This window comes from Balaenoptera musculus, chromosome 10 (genome assembly GCF_009873245.2).
Source record: "Balaenoptera musculus isolate JJ_BM4_2016_0621 chromosome 10, mBalMus1.pri.v3, whole genome shotgun sequence".
Classification (NCBI taxonomy): Eukaryota; Metazoa; Chordata; class Mammalia; order Artiodactyla; family Balaenopteridae; genus Balaenoptera; species Balaenoptera musculus.
This window is the reverse complement of record NC_045794.1, coordinates 89,480,467-89,504,118: the sequence shown is the minus strand read 5'-3', so window position 1 is coordinate 89,504,118 and position 23,652 is coordinate 89,480,467. Positions and strand designations below refer to the sequence as shown.

At 47.1% G+C, this 23,652-nt stretch overlaps 1 protein-coding gene across 3 annotated transcripts in view; it reads right to left on the bottom strand.

Moving 5' to 3' along the window:
* BTBD11 (BTB domain containing 11) overlaps nt 1-23,652 on the bottom strand; it is a 305,437-nt gene that overhangs the window by 51,622 nt on the left and 230,163 nt on the right. For all 3 annotated transcript variants that reach the window (XM_036865462.1, XM_036865461.1, XM_036865463.1), the window contains exon 4: nt 19,650-19,802. In XM_036865462.1, the coding sequence (XP_036721357.1) occupies nt 19,650-19,802 (153 nt within the window). The remainder of the gene's footprint in view (nt 1-19,649; nt 19,803-23,652) is intronic.

Here is a 23,652-nt window from a genome sequence, read left to right as displayed (position 1 = left end):
GATCAATTTAAGTAAGAGTGGTCAGCTACCAAGGTCATCAATTTCTCTGATTTCTCAAGGACCCCGGCCCCAAGAGACTGGTTCAATATTTCCCACTACTTCAGGAACATGACTTCAGAAAGATGTTTTCCAGGAGGCCTGCAGGCCTGAGGACAGCAGTGATTGCACTGCCTTTTCTCCCCTGGGAAGGAGGTGGCATTGAGGTGAGAACTGATACATTCTGCTGATATCTTGATGCAGTCCAAGTGACAAATGCAAGCTGGTGAGGCCTCAGACACATTTTATTCATTTATGAATTTTAAAAGCTAGCACAGAAGTTACAAGCATGAACTCTGGTTTTCCCAGCTCTACTGCTTAGCAGCTATGTGATCTTGGGGCAAGTTATTTAACCTCTGTGTTATTCAGTTTTCTAATCTGTAAAATGAGCTTTTAGTAATAATACCTTCCTTGTAGGATTTTGGGTGTGGATTAAATGAGATAATCCACGTACAGTGTGTGGAAGAGAACAGAGCTTGGCACACAGCTCTCATTAAATGTTATAGATCTCATACCATAATCATTATTACAAATCACAAAGCAAGGTGCAGACTGGAGAAAATACACTGTATTTCAAAGAAGCAAATGCAGAGACACAGAGACTAAAGAACGTTTTAGGAATAGCGCTTCTTAAGGTCTCAGATTAGATACTGTATTTAACAAATTCCACCAGAATAAAGGCGGTCCTTTTCCTAGTGGGGAAACCATGCCCCCGGAAGGGCTGTCATTCCTGTCCTGTATGCTTCTGCAAGCAAACTGTAAGTGACGACAGAGGTTGGGGAGGGAGGGGGGATGGGAGTCACACTTGAGGAAAGCACAGTTTCTGGAACAGTTCAACAGCAAGAAAAGGCAGAGCCTCTTAGGACGCTATGGGCCTGCCCAGCCAGGCTCCCAGACCCTCTTTCCTCCTCCACCACCAGGACCAATCCTGACCCTGCTGGTACGAGAAGGTACCCTGCAGCTCCCAGGATCCCTGAGCTCCAGTGGAACTCTGCTAAGCCCGTCCCCCAGAGTGTGTGCTCAGAAGCCAGACTGCCTGGGTTCACTGCTTGGCTCTGCCCTCACTCACTGGGTAATGCTGCACAGGTTACTCAATCTCCTTTATTTTTCTCCTCTGTAAAACAGGGACACTAACATTACATGTTTTACTTATCCAACAAAGACTTAGAAAGCAATGACCATGGACCAGGCATATTGTAAGTTTTTTTTACAAATATTGACTTGTTTAACTCTCATGATATCCCTATGAGGAAAGCATTATTATTACTAACCTATTTTACAGATAAGGAAAATGAGGCACAGAGAGGTTAATTAATTTGCTCATTGTCACACAGCTAATAAGGAGGAGTCAGGATGTGAACTGAGACAGTCTGGATCCGGGGTCAGTCCCATTGACTAGTCCGTACTGCTCAGTTCTTAGTGATGTGCTGGCAACCACTGGGCTTCCAAAGGGACTCCTCATGACCCTGGGATCTGAACCCCAAAAGGCCTAAGCAGTTCCCATAACCATGACTTCCTCATCACTAATAAAAAAAGCTACCCTTCACTGCATGCACATTATATGCCAAGCACTGTACAAAGTGCTCGGTTCCCACCACTTCAATGGAGTCTCTCCTTGAAGGAACTGCTGGAAGCTGAAGCCCAGGTTTGAGTGTCTGACACCAAAGCCTGTGCACCTACGCAGCAGGCAGAGCCCAGGCCCCAGCACCAGAGTCCACATCCTTGTTTGGCTTCTTACTTGCTATCTTGGGCAGGTAGCTTAACCTCTCTAAGCCTCTGTCTCTCTATCGGCAAAGCAGGGATGACAACAACAGTACTTAATGTCTATATCTGCAATGAGGATTAAAGGAGATGATACTTTCGAACCACTCAGCACAGTGTGTGATCATAATTGCCTGATACATGGGATGCATATTTATTACGATACTATTATTTTATAATTGCAGGTCCTCTTTCTAGGGATTTAATCAGGCCATCTGGAATCTCCCCTTTCCCCCTTCCCCCTCCCCCATCCTCCAACCACACAATCCTGCCCAGTCCCAGGGCAGGTCTTTCCTTGCCCCCGAGGCGATTTCCAGCTGTCCCAGAGCCGGGCCCCCCCCGGAGCCCAGCCCTTTGCTGCAGCCTCATGTTTGCTGGGCCTTGTGAAAGCTCTGCGATTTCTCTCATGGCTTCTCACTTCCCTTTCCCTGTGTTTCTATTCTTGTTCATCAAGGTCTCGCCAGCAGGCTGGCAACCTGAGACAGAGCAACTTTCGAGACCCCTCTCAGAGGCAGTGGCCTGGGGTCAGCCTGGGGGCCATGTGAGGGGAGGAGCCGCTGTGCCCTGCCCCCTCTGCTGCCTGGGCTCTGTGACCATAATTTGGTTTACAGTTTGGCTCCCCAAGGCTAGCGGCCAGATTAGTTGCCTTGGAACAGAGTAAAGGTGTTAGCGATAATCAGAGAAATAGTAAATATTTACAGTTTCCCAACACACTATAGTTAATATACTACTACTACTACTAACTGACATTTATAGATAGCTTTCCATGTGCTAAGCATTTCACATGTAATAACCCACCTCATCCTCAACATAGCCCTCAAAACTGGGCACTGTTCTTTTCATTTTACAGATGGAAAAACAGAGGCATGGAGGTTATGTTACCCGCCCAAGGCCACACAGCTTGTAGGTGGCAAGGCCTGGTTCAACCCAGGTGGTCTGACTCCTGAGCCCATGCTCACTTCTTGCCAAAACCCTTAAACCCAAAAGGCAGGTTTCCACATGCCCATTTCACAGATGAGGAAACAGAGACCGAGAGGCGTTAAGTAACCTGCCCCAAAGTCACTTGGCTCTTCTATCTCCAAGTCACCAGACCCGTCTCGTCACAAAGTTAGGCCTAAGTAAGACTTGGGTTGGTGAGGAGTCCCACACCTGGTCCCAGCCCAACTCCTCAGAATCCAACACTATCGAATGCCACGAGCCACAGCCTGGGAATACAGACGGGCCAATAGGATGAGATTTCGGCCCCAGAGAACCTCGGAGGCTAAGCGAACTGCCATGATTCATTCATTCCACATATTGAGCACCAGCTACAGGCCAGGCGCTGGGTTAGGTGCTGGGGTCCAGCAGCAAGTGGACCAGACACGGGCCCTGCCCTCCCAGGTTGTCATGGAGAAGGATATTAAGCAAGATGTTTGGCTACATAGGTGACTATGTAACTGGAAATGGAGTTGCCTAGGGTTGAGAGTACAACACTAACTCAAAACAGTAACTGCGGATCAAGTCGCCATCCCTTCATATTTCTCTGTGGGCATGGAGATTTCTGACATCCAGGAGCAGACGACGATGCTGATTTCATTTATCTGCCGACCCAGGAACTCACCTAAGGGTGGCAGAAAATACTATTCATGAAATGGGAGAGCAGTACATACGTGTCAAGGTTTTTGTGAGGAATCAGTGAGAGGGTGCATACGAATCTATTCTTGCTATGCTGGAGGTACTGTTTGAATGCAGATACGTAACTGGAGATGTGGGATGTGTGACACAGACTCTGAATTTCTAGAAGATGTGGGTGGGCCTATGTCAGTCATCGGAAATGCAGGAGAAACATTACAAGGAGTCAGCACTCCCACTACCTCTTTAGCAATTCAGGGTAATGTTGTGTTGGCTGTGAAACAACACCTAAACTAGGGATGGAACGGGGTTCATTTTGGGCAAACTCTGATTCCTTGGATGATTAGAGTAAAGGTGTTAAGCAGGATTCTGAGGCCATGACCAGATTTAGCCAAGAAAGAGGAACCCTACAGAACAGGGGCCTACGTAATGGTTCTGAAAGCAACTGGTAAGGCAGGAATAGGGCCACTGGTTTAAGTTGTGGCTGTACCACCCATTAGCTGTGACCTTGGATACATCCCATTTCCACTGACAGCTTCAGTATCCTTATCTATAAAAGGGGGGTGTTGGGCTAGTCAAGCTCTTGGGTGCCTCCAAGCATGGACATTCTCCGAGTTTATCACATGTTTTCTGGTGTTCAGGTACTGCTCTTTACTGTGCAACAGTTTTTCTCCCTGACTCCATCCTGACATTTTAGCATCCTGGTTTTTGCTCTAATTTTATGCAAACACTTATTACTGAAGCCAAGAGGATCACCTGGGGAAGAAATGCGTCTAGTTTCCCAGCTTACTGGGCACCTGGATGAGGTCAGCTTGAGGAGAAACAAGGCCAAGAATTTGCCAGTTTACACTTTCATTTAAAAGCAGCCCAGTGGTTCTCAAAGCACAACAAAGAAAGACACACTCTGTCCCTGCTGTGAAGCACAGGAGTCTGCCTGGAAGAGAATTTCAGGAAGGAGGGAGAGGTGCTGGGCCTGGGAGCAGAAGGGCAAACTCTAGGCCAGTGCCGTCCTAGCACCTATGCTGCTGACCAGCACAGGGTTTGAAAACAGTTGGAAAACTTTGATGTGGGGCATACGTATGCCTAGTTCTTCTTTTTTTTTTTTTTTTTTTTTTTTGTTGTTTTGTTTGTTTGTTTTTTTATACTGCAGGTTCTTATTAGGCATCAATTTTATACACATCACTGTATACATGTCAATCCCAATCGCCCAATTCAGCACACCACCATCCCCACCCCACTGCAGTTTTCTTATCTCACTTCCAGCTGGGTCCACTCATTGGTGTTCCCTGTCTGGCTCTGGGGCATCTGAGTTTTGGACGGTGGACTAGGGAAGGGTGATATGGGATAAGTTCTAGTATCATAGATGGGTATTAAGGAGCTAATGTTTTAAGAAATCTTCATTAATTCATTCTGATCACCTATTATATGTCAAGCAGTATGCAAGGCATACTAAAAGTATTTTATTGGTTCTCAAATAATAGTAATACTAGTAATAATAATTATAAACACATTAGTACTTATTGTATACTAGAAACTGTTCTAATTTTATTATATGTGTGTGTGTGTATATATATATATATATATATATATATATACACACACACACACACACACACACAGACACCCACACACACCCACATACTCATTCATATATGTGAACTTATCCAATCCTTACTTTAACTGTAGAAAATTTATCTTCGTTGCTCAGAAGAAGAAACTGCAGCACAGAGAGGCTAAGAAACTTGCCCCAGGTCACAGAGCCTGAAAGTCGTAAGTAGAACTGAGATTTGAACCAGGCAGACTGTTGCTGGAGCCCTGCTCTTACTGCCCCACTCCCCTGCCTCTCTGTGTTACCAAAGGCCTTCCATGTTCACTTAGATTCTGTTCAAATGCTGCGTGGGTAACTACTAGATGCCTGGTCCTGAGTTGGGTGCCAAAGAAATCTAAATTCTCAACCACAAGCTTCAAATTCAAGGCTGTCTTGCAGTTGCCCCTCTGGAAAGTTCCCCATCTCTCAACCATTTCTTCTTTCTCACCATTCCAGCCACAGGGCCTCTTCCCACTTCATATACACATTTCCCTACCGCTTTCTTGCCTGCATGCATGGTGTGTCCCTCACTGCAAATCCTCTCCCCTGAATCCTGCTTTCCTTCAAGTTGTATTCTAGACCCAAGTCCCAGATCACAGCTTCTGACCAGCAGAATCCCAGAAGGTCAGTGCTGAAGGACAGCACTCAGTTCAACTCTTTACCTTCTTAAGATCAGGAAACTGGAAGCCTGAGAAGGGTTAACTAATTAACTAATTAGTTAATTAGTTAACTAATTAACTAAGGGTTAACTAATTAACCCAGATGTATTTAGGAGCAGAATTCATGTCTTCTTTTAAGGTCATTTAGCAAGTCTCTCTATGGAAGGATACCTTTAGGTTTTGCAGGGCAGTGATTCTCAAACGGGGGTGATTTTGTCTCCCAGGGGACATTTGGCAATGTCTGGAGACATTTTTGGCTGTGACAACTAGGGACCTGTTACTGGCGTCTAGTAGGTAGAGGCAAAAGATTCTGCTAAACATCTTATAATGCACAGGACATCCCCCACTACAAAGAATGATCCAGCCCAAGATGTCAATAGTGCTGAGGTTGAGAAACCCTGGTGGAGGGAAATACAATTTTTTTGCATCATCTCTTATGTAGTGGGCAGTTCCCATTACAGGATTCTGTAACCGTGACAATAAAATGGAACCTTCAGAAATGAATCGTGAAATGGAAAATCAGAGGACTATAGGCCTCACTTGGATAGAGGCCCCTGGCCCCCCTCTTCAACACATTTTCCCAAGGAAGCCAAATTCCTTTTCAGAGCCTTCAAGTCCCCCAGTGATCAGTTTTTCCTTCTCTTCTGGGTAGCAAAAAGATGAACAAATTGAGACCGCTTTGTACTGAAGTAAGTCACACAGAGATCTCCGTGCACCTTTGTAAGAAAATTATATGATTGTTGCAACTGGAACATGCAATGCTTGCAAAGTTCCTAGGAGAAATCTTTGTCCAACAATGGTGCCCGCTTGCTGTTTAATGCTGCTACTAAAGTACAGAAAAGAGCCAGCTCATTAAACCTTTCTTGGATAATGTAACAAAAGTGTGACTCCACGTCCTCCTCCCAGCCAATCTTTTCTGCCTCGTGAGATATAGCAAGGGACCTGGAAGCTTTCTCCTTCTTAGAAGTAAATGCTCAGTTAGTGGCAAAACCCACTTTGTTTACTTCCTCACCAAAAAAGAAATTCTGGGTCTGTTCAAATACGTGAAAAAGACATCTCAAATGCAAGGGCTAAGAGAACGAAACTAGCGTGTTATATCTCAACGTGCTGTCATGTTACTTTGAGTAGAAAATAATGAAGCAGAATTACATGTCTCTTGCTCTGGCATCAGGGCTTATTTTAAAAGAGTTGAAAATAAGGCCTATCCCTACAGAAAGGAGTCACCTTTGATTTTGGCAGCCCTTAATGTATCCCTTTTTGGCAGAGCCTCATTGCTCTCCTCCAGAATCCTTTACCTCCTTTATGTGTTGTAGGACCTGAATTTTTAGCTGGGCACGTGGCTGCCCAGATAAAGACTACATTTCCCAGGTTCCCTTGCAGCTAGACATGGCCACCTGACTAAGTGCTGGTCAATAGGGAGTAAGGGGAAGTGATGGTATACAATCTCTGGGGCATGCCCTATCCTACATTGCCTCTTCCCACTAGATAGATGTAGTTCTGGTGGGTGGGGCCAGCCATGTTGGGTCATGCAGAGAAAGGTATCACCTAAGGGACCACAGAGCAACAAGAGGGAAGGTGCCTGGGACCCTGACCTGGAGTTGCCATAACAGCCCAGACTGCCTATGCCTGGATTGTTAGATGAGGAAAATTTTAAGCTCCTCTCTTATCCAAGCCACAGGTACTTCGCACGTCTGTTACAGCTAATGAATCTATATCCTAATTAATTCATTCCACAAATGGTTCTTTAATTTAAATCAATTCAATGAAGCACACAGGAAGCACTAAATATATGCGGGCTATTGCACTAGGTGCTGGAGATTCAAAGATGAAACACCATCTTCCAAGGAATTCTAGAAAGAATGGATAGTCTTCTTTATAACAATTTTCACAAATAAACATACCAGTTCCTGAGGTGTAAGGGCAAAGTTCTAGTGTTACAATCCCAAAATTAATTCCCAGTAACACCAGTTCCATAAACTACTCTATGACAGATCTGCACATTATTTCTGTAAAGGGCCAAAGTAAACATTTTGGGCTTCGTGGGCCATGTGGTCTCTGCCATAACTACTCAGCTGTGCTACAGTGGTGAGTAAACAATGCTAAACAAAGGGGCATGGCTATTTCCCCATACAACTTCTTTTACAAAAATAGGTGGCAGGCAGCTCTAGTTTGCTGGCTCCTCATCTATGGTAAAATAATTTAATAAGATAACCTCCTTTTGGGGATTTACAAGAAAGACAGGATGTTAAAAGCACTGAGAGGGACTTCCCTGGTGGCACAGTGGTTAAGAATTCGCCTGCCAATGCAGGAGACACGGGTTCAATCCCTGGTCCGGGAAGACCCCAAGTGAGGTGGAGCAGCTAAGCCCCTGTGCCACAACTACTGAAGCCCGCGTGCTCTAGAGCCCGCATGCCTCAACTACTGAGCCTGCGTGCTGCAACTACTGAAGCCGGAGCACCTTGAGCCCGTGCCCCGCAACAAGAGAAGCCACTGCAATGAGAAGCCTGTGCACTGCAACGAAGAGTAGCCCCCACTCACCGCAACTAGAGAAAGCCCGCGCGTAGCAACAAAGACCCAACGCAGCCAATAAATAAATAAATAAAATACACAACATAAAACAAAAAATAAAAAAAAACTGAGAATTTTTTAAAAAGCCTGTTTAATTTTATTTAAGCCAGTGTTTCCCAAATTTATTGAACCACTTACAACTTTTAAAACAATGCTTATAAATATCCCAGAATTGGCCTTCTGAATGTGCTGTTGCAAACACCAGCTAAGTAACTTTTATTGTTAATAGGTTATTTTAGGCATACATAAAATATATAGTACAATGACGCCTACATGTTCACCACCCAACCCAGCTGAAAAAATAAAATATTACAAGTACAAAGGCCTCTGCACACTCTTCTTGATTCCATCATCTCTTCTACCTTCCTGAGATTACCATCTCCCCTGAATTTGACATTTATAATCACCGTCATGCTTTATACTTTCTACTACTTTTATGAATTCCTAATAATATATAGACTGTTTTGCATGTTGGTAAGCTTTATGTAAATGTTAGCACTGTATCCAAATCCTGCCTCAACTTGCTTTTTTTGCACAATACTATGTTTCTGGGATTTAGTTATATAATAACATGTAGCTCTCATGTAGCATTTATGTTCATAGCTACTTGGTATTCCCGTGAATGAACATACCACCATTTATTCATCCGTTCTCCTGTAGAAAGCTTGTTCCTTTCTCTTTTTCTGTATTTTGCTATTACAAACACTGCGTCTATGAACATCTTTGTACATATGGGAGAGCTTCTGTAGGGTATAGACTTAGATATGTGTTTAGGTATGTGTTTTCAAGTTTACTTGAAAGTAGATTCAGAGTCCCCTCCGGTGATGTTTAAGAGTTCTCACGCTTCTATATCTTTTCTCAAATCTGATATCGTCAGACTTTAATTTTTTTTGCCAATCTAACAGTTATGAAATGCAAACTGGGGTGTGGTTTTGAATTGCATTTCTAGGATTACTAGTGAGGTTGAGCCTTTTTCATACATTTCTTGGACTATTTCTACGTTAATTCTTCACAGGGATCCTTGGCCTCGGACGATGCTGACAGTGTAGGCTGACACAAGAGACAGACAGGCATCCAAATTCCTGAGGGAAACTAAGGCTGGAAGCTAATCCTTCCAAGGTGAACCAGTGGGCCTCACTCAAAAGTTACTTTCCCATTTCCCAGTGCCAATTCTTTGATTGGAGTTACTTTTTTAGCGGAGAGAACTTGGGCTTTGGAGTCAGACAGACTTGGTTCAAATCCAAGATGGAGCTCTTTCTACATGTGATGGTGGGCAGGTTTCCCAACCTCCCAGAGCCCCGGTTTCCCCAGGTGTGAAGAGGAAAATAAAGTCTCGCATGCAGTTGGGGGAAACTGAACGCAGTGCAAAAAGCACCCAGGACAGTGTCTGGCCCACGACTCGCAATCATTGTTCCCTCTGTTATCCTGTGAGATATGGGAGAGACGTGAGCTGAAGCTCCACTCCTTTCCTTCACCCTCTGCATGCCTCAGTTTCCTGCACAGGGAAAAGTGTCACCATCATTTGCACACAGAACATCAGATCACAAAACTGAATAATCTTCAGAGTTAGAAAGGACTTTGGAGATCACCCAGTCTGGTGGTTCTTAACCTTTCATAGGGTGATTTAATGAGCTGATGAGAGGCTAGTTCACTTTGGAAAAATGGCACATATGCTCCAAACATTGTGAAGACTGCAAACTTTCTGAAGGATGGGACCCACTCTTTCATTGTTACCCAAAACACCATTGTCATGACCTTATATGAAGGACTTTGTATAAGGACATAGCTTTGCATTAAGTACTGGTTGGCTGGCTAATTGCTAAGGGAAGATAATGCTCTTGTGTAACTAATATTTTAACCTAGAGTTTGGGAGATTTGCTCACAGATGAGTCAATAAGCATCTTTGACAGCAATTTAACAGACTCAAGAGGGGAACCCCCCCCCAACCCGCCCCAGATCCCTGTTCCCAGGAAGCCAAATCCCATATGGCAAACTATATACTCTCAAGCTGCCAGCCTGAATCTGAAGCCCCAGTTTGGAAGTGCCATTTAAATGCCATTTAAATGCCATTTAAGATGTAGTTCTCTGTGTTGCTGTAAGCACCAAATGTGTTTCTGTTTTGCTTTTAACACTTGGAAACTCCAAACAAATTCCAAGCGTTGGCAAACTGTCTGCTGCCGCAGTCTGGTTTCTGCCCACACCGGGCTGTTGAAACTGCTGTTAAGGGAGCCGGCGGCTCCTGCACTGCCAAGCCCTGTGGCCTCCTTCTGGTCTGCATTTTCTCTGCCTGTGGGAAGCCTTGGATCCTGGTGACCTCTCCCCATCTTAGTTTCCTAAGTCTGCTACCTTGCTTTCTTCAGGCTGTTCTTGGACCTGGGAGTCCTCTTCCTTCGTCTCATGATGACGCCTCTTCGTTGGTCCTTTTCCTGGGCTTCGGCCCCACCCATGACTTCAGTGGCCACTAGTCTGCCAGCGTACCCCGCAAAAGCCTCTTTAGTTAAGACCTCTCTTCTGAGTTCCATGCCTGAATCTCACCTACCTACCACTGTTTCCGTGTTGCAGCCTTTTTGCATCTGAATTAGTCCAGGATGTCTTAGTCTGTCACTTCTAGTATCACCAACACACTTGATAACAGCCCTTTGCATCATTCATTCATTCGACAAGTATTTACTGGGCCCCAGCTATGTGCCAGGCCCTGTGGTAGGCACCCCAATCAAGGAAACTGATTTCTGGCCCAGCCCTAAATAGAGAAGGAGGCTACTCTCTGAGGTAAAGTCCAAGCTGTGACTCTTTCTTCTGAAATATTCTATGCCTCGCTCCCCTAACCTCTGCTCACTTGGGACAAGACCCCACCGATGAGGGACCATATTTGTTGTCTACATGTCTTTCTTCCCTTCTTTTATCTCTTCCTGCTAGTGACCTCATCCAAGATTGCAAATGCAGCTGGTGATGTATGATCAACTGCTTTGGACAAGGTTCAGGACTCCAGCCAATGATGGCTTTCAAAAATCTCACACGTCAGAGAAAATATAAAACTTGAGTATCCAGAGGAACTCTAAAATCACTGGAGTAGGGACAGTGGCCCCCAAGCCAGTCAGCCCCAGTTGATTGTCTTCCTGCACTCTGGGGGGACTGAGCCACCAGCAGTGGCAGAAGGGCCAAGACACACCTGACTGCAGCCTGGGCTACAGACCATATTCCTGACGGTAGACTAGCACATCTCTTCAAGATATTTATTTCTCCTCTCTCTCACAGGAAGTTGAGGCGATTGTTTTTGGCAATCGAGAGGAGCTGACCTTCTTGGTCCAGAGTAGGGCAGTAAGGATAATCACTAATATTTAATGTGCATTTACTATGACACAAGTATGCTACATGGTTTTCATGCTACATGGTGTTAAATGGTTTATATATATTATTTTACTTAATTCTTCCTATAACCTTATGAGGTGGGCATACTATTGTTCCTATTGTATAGATACAGAAACTGAGGCCCAGAGAGGTGAGTAACTTGCCTAAGGTCACACAGAGAGTAAGCAGTTGAGCCAGGATTGGAACCCAGGCAGTCAGGCTGCAGGGCCTGCACTCCTAGCCACTCTGCTCTGCTTCTTCTCTAATTAGATGATAACACAAGCACTTAATTCCCTGGCAACCTTCCTCCGATGGAGGTGCCTGACACAGACTCTCATTTCCATGGACAACCAAGGGGGCGGCGCCTGGCACTCAACATTTTCAAAACTGACCCCATTATTACTTCTCTGACATTATCCTTGTCCTGTATTTGTTAAAAGCATCCCCAGCTACACACTGTCCTCAGAGTCAATTTTTAACATAGAAGTTTGGTGAGGGGAAGAGGTATCACATGTACATGCTACAAAGTCCAACAGTCAAGTAAGTTTCCCTCCCATCTCTGTACTCCTGTGTAATGGGTTGAATTATGTACTCCCCAAAAGATATGCTGAAGTCCTAACCGCCTTACCCTTCATCTGTGAAGTAACAGAGTCTTTGCAGATGCAATCAAACTAGATGAGGTCATTAGGGTGGCCCCTAATCCAGCATGACTGGTGTCCTTTACAGGAAGATGGAAATTTGGACAGAGAAACAGAGAGAAGACAGCCATGTGAAGAAGGAGGCAGGGATCGGAGTGATGCTAGCACAAGCCAAGGACCATGGGGGGCTACCAGAAGCTGGAAGGAAAAGGAAGGATCCGCCTCCAGACACTTCTGAGGGAGCAAGGCCCTGCCGACACCTTGATTTTGGACTCTAGCCTTCAGAACTGTGAGACAGTAAATGACTACTGTTTTAAGCCACCCAGTCTGTGGTACTTTGTTACAGCAGCCATAGAAAACCGACATATCCAGTTTTCTAATTCCCCTCCTTGGCTATGACTCTGGTTACTGGTTTCATACCTACCCTCTCAGACACAGTCGGAGCACGGAGAGCAAATACTCATGTATATATTTCACACAGGGTGACATGTCATACACTATTCTTTATGACCCTTTTCACTTGATAACACACCAGGACTAATTTTTTAAATTGTGGTAAAGTATATATAACATAAAAATTGACCATTTTAACATTTTAAGTGTTCTGTGGCATTAAGTACATTCACATTGTTGTCCAATCATCACCACCATCCATCTGCAGAACTTTTCATCTTCCCAAACTGGAACTCGGTACCCATGAAACACTAACTCCCCAGGCCCCTCTCCCCTCCCAGCCCACCAGGGCCATCTCTAACACTGCTCAGTCCCTCCCCTCCCACATGTGCCCCCAAGTCCTGCTGCTTCTATCTTCTCTGTTTCTCTAGCATCTTTCCCCATCTCTCCATCCCCACTGCTTCTGCGTCACTCCGGCTATCAGCATCTATCACCTGGATCCCTGCAAGAACTTCTTGACTCCAGGCCCCTGTCCACCTCTGCCCATCTTCCCTGCCACCACCAGTCCCCCTTTCTCAAATACAACTCTGCTGTCAGTCCCATACTTAATCATCTGTGACGGCTCCTACCTCCTGCAGGATACAGTCAAAAGTCTTCGGCGTGGCATACAAGACCCTCCCTGGGCGGAATTCAGCCCGGCTTTCTGCGCTGTAGCCAATGCCTGGTCCAGGGCCTGGCCCACAGGAGGTGCTCAGAGCAGTGTTGGTTGAACCCTGTGTTCTCAGTTTGAATTCCTTGTTTCCTCCAACACACATTCTCACCTTGGCCTTTACATACATGGTTCCCTCTGTGTGGACTTATTTTTTCTAATGCCCTTTCTCCATCCTCTCCTAGCTTCACCTTCTCTACCGATAAATCTGTTTGTTCTTCAGGATTCAGATCAAACGGTACCTCTTGCATTTCGAGCTCTCCCAGACATAGATCTTTACTGCCTTCTATTAGAGCGTTTACCAGATTTTTCTGTAATTCCTTCGACCTCTCTGCCCACCACCTCCAGTCTAACTCACAATAGGCCAGGTGCACAGCGGGTACTTGGCCTGTGTCTGCTGAGTGCAGGGCGGCCTCGCCAACTTGGCTCCTGGAGCTGTGCTGTGGCCTGTCCCTGACACTGTTGGGGAGGACAGCTGAGCCCAAGAGCAGCCCTCCTGGGGTCAGGGAGAGGGCAGCTTCCTGTCTTGCTGGAGGCGCTAATGCACTGACATCAGTGCAGGGGCAGCAGTGGTTCCAACGGGGTCACTGGGGGGCTGGCAGCACAGGCTTCATGCCCGCTGGAGGTGAAGGAGCTGGCATCGCGAGGCTGCACTTCAAGCCGGAGTGGCTGGGGAGCAGCAAGGACAAGGGCTCTCCAGGGGAGAGGAGAGCGTGGGTCCGGCTCTGAGAGGCCGGGGAGGCTTCCAGGGTCCCCACAGAGCCGCGTGCAGGGCCCAGGTGCTCGGCCTCTGCAGGTGACCTTTTGAGGGGGAGAACAGGGAGGCCCAGGTCTGAATTCAGGGGCCGTTGTGGACTTGACCAAGGGAAATGGCTGGCGTGGGTGTGGCTCCAGCTCTCCCCGCCCCGTTCCCCAGTTTTCTCCATAAGCCCCTGGCCAGGATACCAAGTAGTCCTTTACAGCAGGCACGTGACACCGTCCCTTCCTCTCCGGGGTCCCAAGGTGCCCTGTTCTTTTCTCCTCAACTCCTCTCTACCCCAGACTCTGTTTCACTTTCTTTGTAGCACTCAGACTCTGTGAGATTATTTTGCTAATCCGTTGGCTACTGTCTATTACTGGCGTCTCCCCAGCAGCATGTAAGTCCCAGGGACTCCGTCTCCTCTGAGCCCAGAACAAGACCTGGCTCCATACGGACGGGGCAAGGAACGGGTGGAGAGCATCTTTCCTTCTGACACCAAGGGCTGGAATCCCCCTCATCTGGGGGATCCTCTTCTTAAAGGGCCACGGATGCTTGCAGGAACGAGGACCAGTGGCTGCAGCAGCACCAGGCCTGCTTCCTATGTGATGGGCAGCAGCTGAGGTTTCCCTGACTTCGTGTCCCTGGGTCCCACACAGGTTCTGGTGGGCCATCAGCACCCAATACATTTTCGGCCCACGTTTGGCAAATGAACCCGAACTTCCAGCTGTCCTTATAGGGCTGTGTCAGAGGCACCAGAATTTCACTTCAGGTGCTGCTGTGGCATAAACTTCGCCTTAGAACCTACCTTGACCCAAACCAGACAAATAACAAAACCTATTAACCTCAAGAGGTGCCAAGGAGACCTGGGAAGGGTTAAAAGGGGCAGCCCAAGCAGTGGTGCAATTTTTAAAATTCATATGTGACCTCTTACTGAGGTTCCCCACCCCACGAAGCAGTTGTCACCCCCGTCTTTACAGGGGATGAACCTGGCCCTGTGAGATGGGCAAGGTGACCTGCCAAAGGTGACCCGTTAGAAAGCAACAGACCCAGATGAGAGCATCTAGTGTGGGGTTTGGCCTTAGGTGCTCAAAAAAAATGTAGCAGAAGAGCAAAGGAAAGAACATAATGACCCAGGTCTCCGTCCTGATACTCTTAGCATCCTATCACCCCAAACATCCATTCTGGACTGCTCAAAATCTGGTTTGAATTTAAGAAACACTTGCAAAAAGATGAACCATTTCCTGGAGTGAGCTCATCGTTCTAACAACCCCCAATTCTTGTTGGTAGGTGCCGTTTATCAGCTAAGATAGGATTTGAGAACACCCCTTACTATCATTATTTTAACACAGCCTCACTCTGGAGCAGAAAAACTGCCCCTTAAAAATATGGGGAAAACAACAGTATTCACTCTTTGTATTTCTGAAACATTTCAAAACCAATTATTAATAAGAAAATGTACAAAGCCTAATAAGAAAATGTACAAACTGCTCCAGGATGTATTATTTGTTCTTTCCTTTATTCTTACTTCCCTCCTCCCCCACTTCCCACAGGACATGAAAAAGAAAAGAAAGGGCCCAAATTCCCAGGTTTCAATGATCTGATACTTTAATTAAGGAAGAATAAATCGGTCACCTCTGTCAGCTTACAATCTGCAGCTACATTAAATGGTGTTCCTTTGGTATAAACCTGATAGCCATGGTGAGGCTTTACTGTAGCAGAATAAAGACAAAAGCAGAGCTCCCATAGGGCTGACCAAGGCCACTGTGAAAACCAATGCAGCACTAGCGTCAGACCTGGAACTCCTTGACTCTGCTTGCTCTGTCCCAGCTGGTGTCCAGGCTGCCTCCCCCCCAGGAAGCCTCAGCCAGCTGGTAGGTAATTACATGTGCTAATAGTCACTGACACTCCAGCCGCCAGCACCACGTCCCAAGTTCCCGCATCTGTTAGAACACCAAACTACCCACACTTTTCTAAGGCTGATTACTTAGAGAGGTATGTTCGGCTCCAAATGAGTCAGAACTAGGAGCCTGCCTGGCAACTTTGAAGATGAACGTCTGGGACGGTAGAAAGACAAGTCCACTTGCCAAGTCCTCCATCCTACACCTCATCTGCCTCACAGTAGCTGTGTGACGTTGGACAAGTCCCATAACCGCAACTAGCCTCAGTGTTCCTATCTGTAAAATGGGATAATAAAGTCTGCCTTGCGGAATTGTTGGGGATGGCACACCATGAAGACTGTTAGTGCAAGGTAGGCGTCCAATACCTATTTGTTGGCTATATGAATGAACAAGACTTCTTTGATCCCATCCCCTGAAAACTGGAGACAGTAATTCCCACTTCACTTCACACTAAATGTGATTGGGAGATATATGTATAGATGTATCTGTATGTTGACCAGACTGAAAAATAGGTACTCTTTAAAAAAAAAAACAAAAAAAAAAACTGGCTCATTGTATCATGTACTGAATTTGGTCTAGTTAATGGAACTTGTCTTACACTTAAGATTTAGGAAAATTTATAATGAAACACTATACTTTAGTTTTCTCTTGGAATATGATTTCCAAGCGATGAAAATTTGGCTGGAACAATCAATTCGTATAGTTTCTACAAACAAATCATCATCCTGGAGACAAATGAGTCAAGAATTGAGAGGTAAATCACTAAAAATAGCCTAGAGACTCAAGTGGAACTGACTTCCTTGGTTTCGCTGCTCTAACTGTGTGCATCTTGGCCTGCCAGGTGATCACAATCACATCCCGAATGGTAGGGCTGATGCCTCAAACTGGACAGACATTGAAATGGAAATCCTTGGTGTGACTGTCAGAACGGCACATAGCTGGTCACTAGACCATGTAGCAAAAGCTCTGTGTTGGGGAAAGAGCATAGAGATGACAGCAGCCCTTGGAGCTCCTGTTCAGTCTATGGAATTAGTATATGAAATAGAAGCGTCTGGAAGAACGTTATCAGCATCCACCAAGAGGGCTGACTCTAGGTCTAGGGTGAGGACCAGAAAAGTTGGTTATATTCGGCTCCTAACTCTGTGACTTAGTATCTGTGTGATGTTGGAAGAGTTACCTAATCTTGTTGGCCTTGATTTCTTCCTTTGTAAAATGGGGAAGCACTACCTTCCCAGATAGCAAGAGTGTTTGTTTTGAGGCTCACATGAGAAAGTGCTAAGATAAAGCAATACCAGGACTTCCCTGGTGGCGCAGTGGTTAAGAATCCCCCTACCAGTGTAGGGGACATGGGTTCGATCGCTGGTCAGGGAAGATCCCACAGGCCGCAGAGCAACTAAGTCCGTGTGCTACAACTACTGAGCCCACGTGCCACAACTACTGAAGCCCGCGCGCCTAGAGCCTGTGCTCCGCAACAGGAGAAGCCACCACAATGAGAGCCTGCACACCACAACGAAGAGTAGCCCCCACTCACCGCAACTAGAGAAAGCCCGCGCAGCAACGAAGACCCAACACAGCCATAAATAAATAAATAAATAAATTAATTAATTAAAAGAAAAAGATAAAGCAATACCTAGGTATGAGACTCCATTATTACTGCAGGGATAGTAGAGGTTTAGGGTAATGTTCACTTCCTTTTAGGCATTGTCTGTGTGGGTCCTTCATGTTCATGGCCCTGCTTTGTGCTTGCACCAATCTCCGAGGGAGCTGCTGTTATTATGTTCATGTTATGGGTGGGGAAAAAGGTCCAGAGAGGTTAACGAGCTTGTCCAAGGTTGCACAGCTAATTAGCCATGGTGGTGAGATTTGGATCCAGGCAACAGGACTCTGGAGCCCAGGCTCCTGACCTTTAGGCTGTGGGGTTTCCTGAGAGCATGACAAACAAGAAGTGCTTTGTCGGCAAGAGCTAAGGAAGCATCTTACTTTCCCTGCCACCCAGCAGTCTCAGGTTTGCTGCAAGGAAGAGAGCTGTAGTCTGAAGGTCATCTCAGGTCGGAGCTGGGGACGGTGAGCAGGGGCAGTGGGAGTGAGCCTGCAGGTAGCGTAGCCATGCCCATGAAACAGGAGGCAGGAGAGTCTGGTGGGCGAGGATGGGCTTTGGAATATGAGCTACAAGGATCGCATCCCTGATATCTCCACCTATAAGCTGTCCCAGCAACGGCTTCCCAATCTGTTAAAATGGGAAGCTTCTACTAACCTCAGGAGGCTGCTTCGGGGCTCAAAGGAGACAAGTAATGAGTGCAAATCTCTTGTTGCAATTATTAACTGGCACATAGTAGGTGTTCAATAAATGGCTGCTCCCTTGTGTCTCTCCCTGAGACCTGCTGTTATTCTAGGTGACAAGATGTAAGGGATGGTGGCACAGACAGATTCTGTCTAGACAGAAACCTGAGGAAAGTACAACTCAGTGGTTAGAACTATGGGGGCCTGGGGGTCTGGGCTGCCTGAATTCATATCCTGGCTCCACCACTTACAAGTCCTGTGACCTTGGGCATGTAACTTAACCTATCTGTGCCTCAGTTTCCTTACCTGTAAAGTGGGCATAATAATAATGCCCACTTCATACAGGTTGGAGAATATTCAAGATTAATTAATCTGTGTAAAGCACTTAGAACAGTGCTCAGCTTATGGTAAGCACTCAATAAATGCTTGCTGACTTCCATCAGGCCCCTGCATGTTCCTGGGCTGCGGGGCATCTCTGGGCCTTCAATGGGCTATACTTCATACTGCGAACCCTCCCTTTCCTTGAAGACCTCCAATCATATCCTGGAAGGGTGGACATCTCTGCAGCCTGGCCACATCACAGGCTAGATGAACTTTAGAGGAAGGACAGTGTCTCATCTGGTGGGCAATGGGGATTTGAAAATGGTGACAATGACGACCTGGACAACAGTGCAGGGAGTCAAGAAAATACCCCACGTGTGCACACACACCTACATCTGAGTGTCTGTATTTTCTGCATTTAGAACCAGGTTTTGACTCAACTGAGCGAGTTGTTTCCTTTCTTTCACTTTGGATAAATGTGAGCCCCTCGGCATGGGGTCCCTGAGCAGCCTGCGAATAATTCCCACCCTGATGCAGGAGAGACCTGGATGCAGGCGTGAGAGATGGAGGGAGAGTCGCTCCATCCCCGTGCAAGTGAAAAAGCACAGGCGGGCTCTGATCCAGCCAGAAATTCTACTCTGCAAGGTTTTGCTAGAAAACTACGGGAAGACAATAATTTACTTCTAGTGGAGAGAGGGAGAGACGGAAGAAGAAGGAGGGAGGGGGAGAGGGAGGGAGAGAGAGGGAAGGAGGAAGAAGAGAGGGAGTGAAGGAGAGAGAATAGAAAAGAAAGAATATGAATAGAATCAAGGCACACCGATATCTTGCAATCGAAGAATCAGGAGCATTCCCGCAGAGCCTTGCTCCTTGTCCTCCTCCATCCCTGCAACTCGAGGAACCTGGTCATTGTTAAGCCGGCGTCTGTCCTTTAAACCAGCGAAGCCCCGGCAAGGCTGCCGGCGCACACCGCCCCGGGCGCAACCAGCCCCGAGCCCCACGGGCTGCGGCCGCCCTCCCTGCACCCGGACGCGGGCTGGGTGTGCGGGGAAGGGCGCCCTCCCTGCGCCCCGCCGCCCCCGATCTCCCGCCCGCCGCCCTACCTGAGCTGGCGCGGCTCGCAGTCCACGCCGGGCAGCAGCAGCCGGGCGGCCTGGCGGACGTCGTCGCTGTCCATGGAGAAGCTGCGGCGGTGGCCGGCGTGCGCCACGGCCACCCGGATCCACTCCATCAGTGGCGGCAGCACGAGGAAGGGCCTGCGGCGGGGGAGGGACCGAGACGCGTTAGGGGGGCCGCGGTGGGAGCGCCGGCTCAGACCCACCCCCACCGCTCATCGCCGACCCCCCACCCCCACTTCCCTATCCCCACCCCCTTTTCCCTGGAGACCCTGTCTCTCAATTCAAAGTGGGAGAACCTTTGGAGACATCCGGACCGCACTGGTGACCTCGGGGCAGGCTCTCCTGAGTCTTTGGGGCTCAGTTTCCTCATCTGCAAAACGGGGATAATGTGACTGAAAGGCCACGATGTGACTCTTCTGTGAGTGTAATCTTCCTCGGCGGTCATGTGAACATAAAGGAGATGACTCCCTTAAAGCACCATGCACAGAGTTGGGTGCTTAGTAGAAAATCCAATCAACTCCTGGGGTTTTTAGGACTTGGGGCTCCCCATGGTGAGCCCAATCGTGAATCGTCCTCCAACTCTCTCTTCCCACCCCTAGCTGCTCCCTGTCATCCTTCTGGAGCTCTCCCAGGCCTCAGCTCTGCCCAAGCACCAAGCCGCCAGCAGGCTTTAGCGTCTGGAAACGGGGAGCCTTCCCGGAGAGCCTGACCAGGCAGCCCAGAACTGCCGGCAAACTGCGGGGAAGGAAGGGGCGGCGCTTCGGGGCCTTGGCCACACCCCTGAAGCTTTGGGAAGTCTCATGCTCCCCACAGGCTAAAGGGATCACAGCAGGGGTCCAACTCGCCGCCAGAATTCACCGAGATAATGCTTAAGGCTGAACTATAACTTTCTAAGTGTAATGCATTTGTGCCATCTTCTTATTTCTTCCGGTGATTATTATAAACTCCATCCTCACATTAGGATTGAGGGCAGGGGAGCTTTTGGAAAATACTGATACCTGCGTCCTATCCCAGGGATTCTGATTTAATTTATCTAGGCTGGGGCTGGACATTGGTAGCGCTTAAAACATCCCCCAGGTGACCTTAACGCGCATCAGAATTCTCCGGAGGGCTTGTTAAAATGCAGATTTCTGGGCTCCACCCCCAGAGGGTCTGACTCAGTAGATCAGGGGAGGTGGCCAAGAATTTGCCCTTCTAATGAGTTCTGGGGCCATGCTGATGCTGCCGGGCTGGAGGGGCAAACTCGAAGAACTTCTGCTCTAAGGTATGGTATAGGGCCTGAGAATCACCTGGTTTTGAGTGTGTGTGAGTGTGTGTGTGTGAGTGTGTGAGTGGTGGGGGATACAGATTCCCTGGCCTTATCTCCAGCGACGCTGATTGCATAGGGTCCACGAATATAATTTTAATAAGCAGCCCATATGATATTGATTTAGGTAGACCAAGGGCCACACTTTGAGAAACGCATGGTGTAGACCAAACAGGTGTCCTACCATTCAACATGGTTATGACCAGGGTGAGGCACATGGGGTGCCTGGGTGCAAAACTGAAGAGTGTCAGATCAACTAAATATGTTCTAGCAGCTCTCTTGCCTCACCCTAGCCCCGGTGCTGCCATTCAGTCCAGCATGGCTGCCACGGGAGGGAGAAAAGGTTGGTAAATAAAGGGTTTATTTACCCAAGGCAGCAACCCCCTCCCAGTATGCAGCTTCCCACCCAGTTTTGGTGGCAGGTTCCAGTTTTCTTAGAAAGCAACCTATTTATCCAATGTTAAGATTAAACAGCTTTTACATTCATCTCAGTTAATCCCATTCATGATCTCATCTAAATGCTTAGGACCAACCTACAAGCTAGTTATGATTATGCCCATTTTCTAGATCAGGAGAATGAAGTTTATTGAGGTTAAGTAACACGCCCTGGATCACAAGGTTAGCAAGTACGAGAGCTGGGAGTCAGACCCAAGACATTTGACTACATAGCCTATGTGCTATAACCCCATGTGGTACCCATCCATGTTCTCTTGTCCAACTTCCTTCCCAGCACCAGGGGAAGCCGATCTGGTCTTGGACCTTTGATGGCATGCCATTTTCATTCCTGCTCATGCAGCTCAATCCCCTGTAAGGCCTCCAGCCCTTTAAAAAGCCACACCCCACTTAACCTTCAAACCACAGTTCGAATCCCACCTCTCCCTCAACATTTCTCCTGAGGACTCCTCCCAGCATAGACCCCTCCCATGGTAGCCCTCACCCCAGTGGCCTTACCCACCGGCCTTGCAGATTCCGCATTAGAATGTAAGCTCCATGGGGCAGGGACCTGGAACTGCTGGGTTCACCGATCCAGCCCCATCCCTACTCCCAGGGCAGTACCTGGCAGGCTGTGAGCACTTAATAAATAATGTGCTCATGAAATGGACTAAGATTTATCAATTCCTTACTGGGTGAAACAGATGAAATCGAGTTTCTGGACCCATGGACCTGTGGGGCAGGATCCCAGGGAATTTCTGCCCAGATCAGCCTGCTGCTTAGGCTGTCATCCTAATTCTCTCAGTCTCTCCATCACCTAAACTGAATCAGGCACTCAATAAACACACTGACTTGAAATTGAATTGGATTCTACAGTCTCAGGTGAGGGGACTTATTTTTGTCACCATGTCTCCATGACTGCTAAAACCAGCCCCGGGTACTCAGAGAATGCCCCTCTGGGTTGTATTTTCAGAGGCAGCACCCCCAAGCCCTGGTCTGCCTTTCCTTTGCTCAGTGCCCCCCAAAGCATAGCCCACAACTCCCGGTCCCTGGGGGCGCTGTGTCTCTAGCACAGACTGCCCTTCAGCAGCTGCCTTTCATGTTAGATGCTGAGGCCCAGGGCACACAGCCAACTTCTGATGAATACCAAAGAGGAGAAAAAGAGGCTCTACTGCCTTCAAAATAACACCTTTACCAAGACAGCCGGCGAGCACCAGAGTAAGAAACCTTGAACCCCAGGATTGCAGCCTCTTCTGGAATTTTCTATGTACCTATTTTTCCCTTTCATCATTGCCTTCTTTTTGTCACTCTGACCTCAATAGTTTATAAGCTCATGAATTCTTTGCCAGCAACTCATCTAAAAATCTTCTTATCTTGGCTACTCAGAAGGAAAGAAAAATAGTATTATTTGTGATGTTTCTTTTGGAGGAGTTGGAGATGGGAAAGAATGCTAGGGTCTTGAGTTAAGGAGAGGGTGGAGAACGCTGAGGGAAAAAAGACTGTATTCTCCTGATATATTTTTTAAGACAACAATGTTCCACTGGCTACGGACTTTGTTCTGAAGTTGTCTGTAGTAACTAAAACCTAGAGGAAGCCCAAGAAGCTCATGGCTTAGTGAAGTGGATTCAACCTCAGAATCACGGGGTTGGGGGAGGTTAGGAAGGGGGGGTGTGAAAATTGCCAAGGCCTCAATTTGACCCCCAGAGTTTTGGTTCAACAGGTCTGGGATGGGGCCTGGGCATCTGTATTCTAAACAAGCTCCTCTGGGAATTTGGGAGCAAGCCAGGTTTAATAACCCCTGAGCAGGTGGCCTGAGGTGAACAGAGGGGAGACACAGTCCATTCAACAGGCCAGTGGCCATTAAAATTGTTGCTATGGTCTTAAAAAACTAAAAATAGAGTTACCATATGATCCAGCGATCCCACTCCTGGGCATATATCCGGAGAAAACTATAATTCGAAAAGATACATGCACCCCAATGTTCACAGCAGCACTATTTATGATAGTCAAGACATGAAAACAACCTCAATGTCTGTTGACAGATGAATGGATAAAGAAGATGTGGTACATATACACAATGGAATACTACTCAGCCATAGAAAGAATGAAATATTGCAATTTGCAGCAACATGGATGGACCTAGAGATTATCATACGGAATGAAATAAGTCAGACAAAGACAAATATCATATGATATCACTTATATGTGAAACCTAAAAAAAGATACAAATGAACTTACAAAACAGAAATA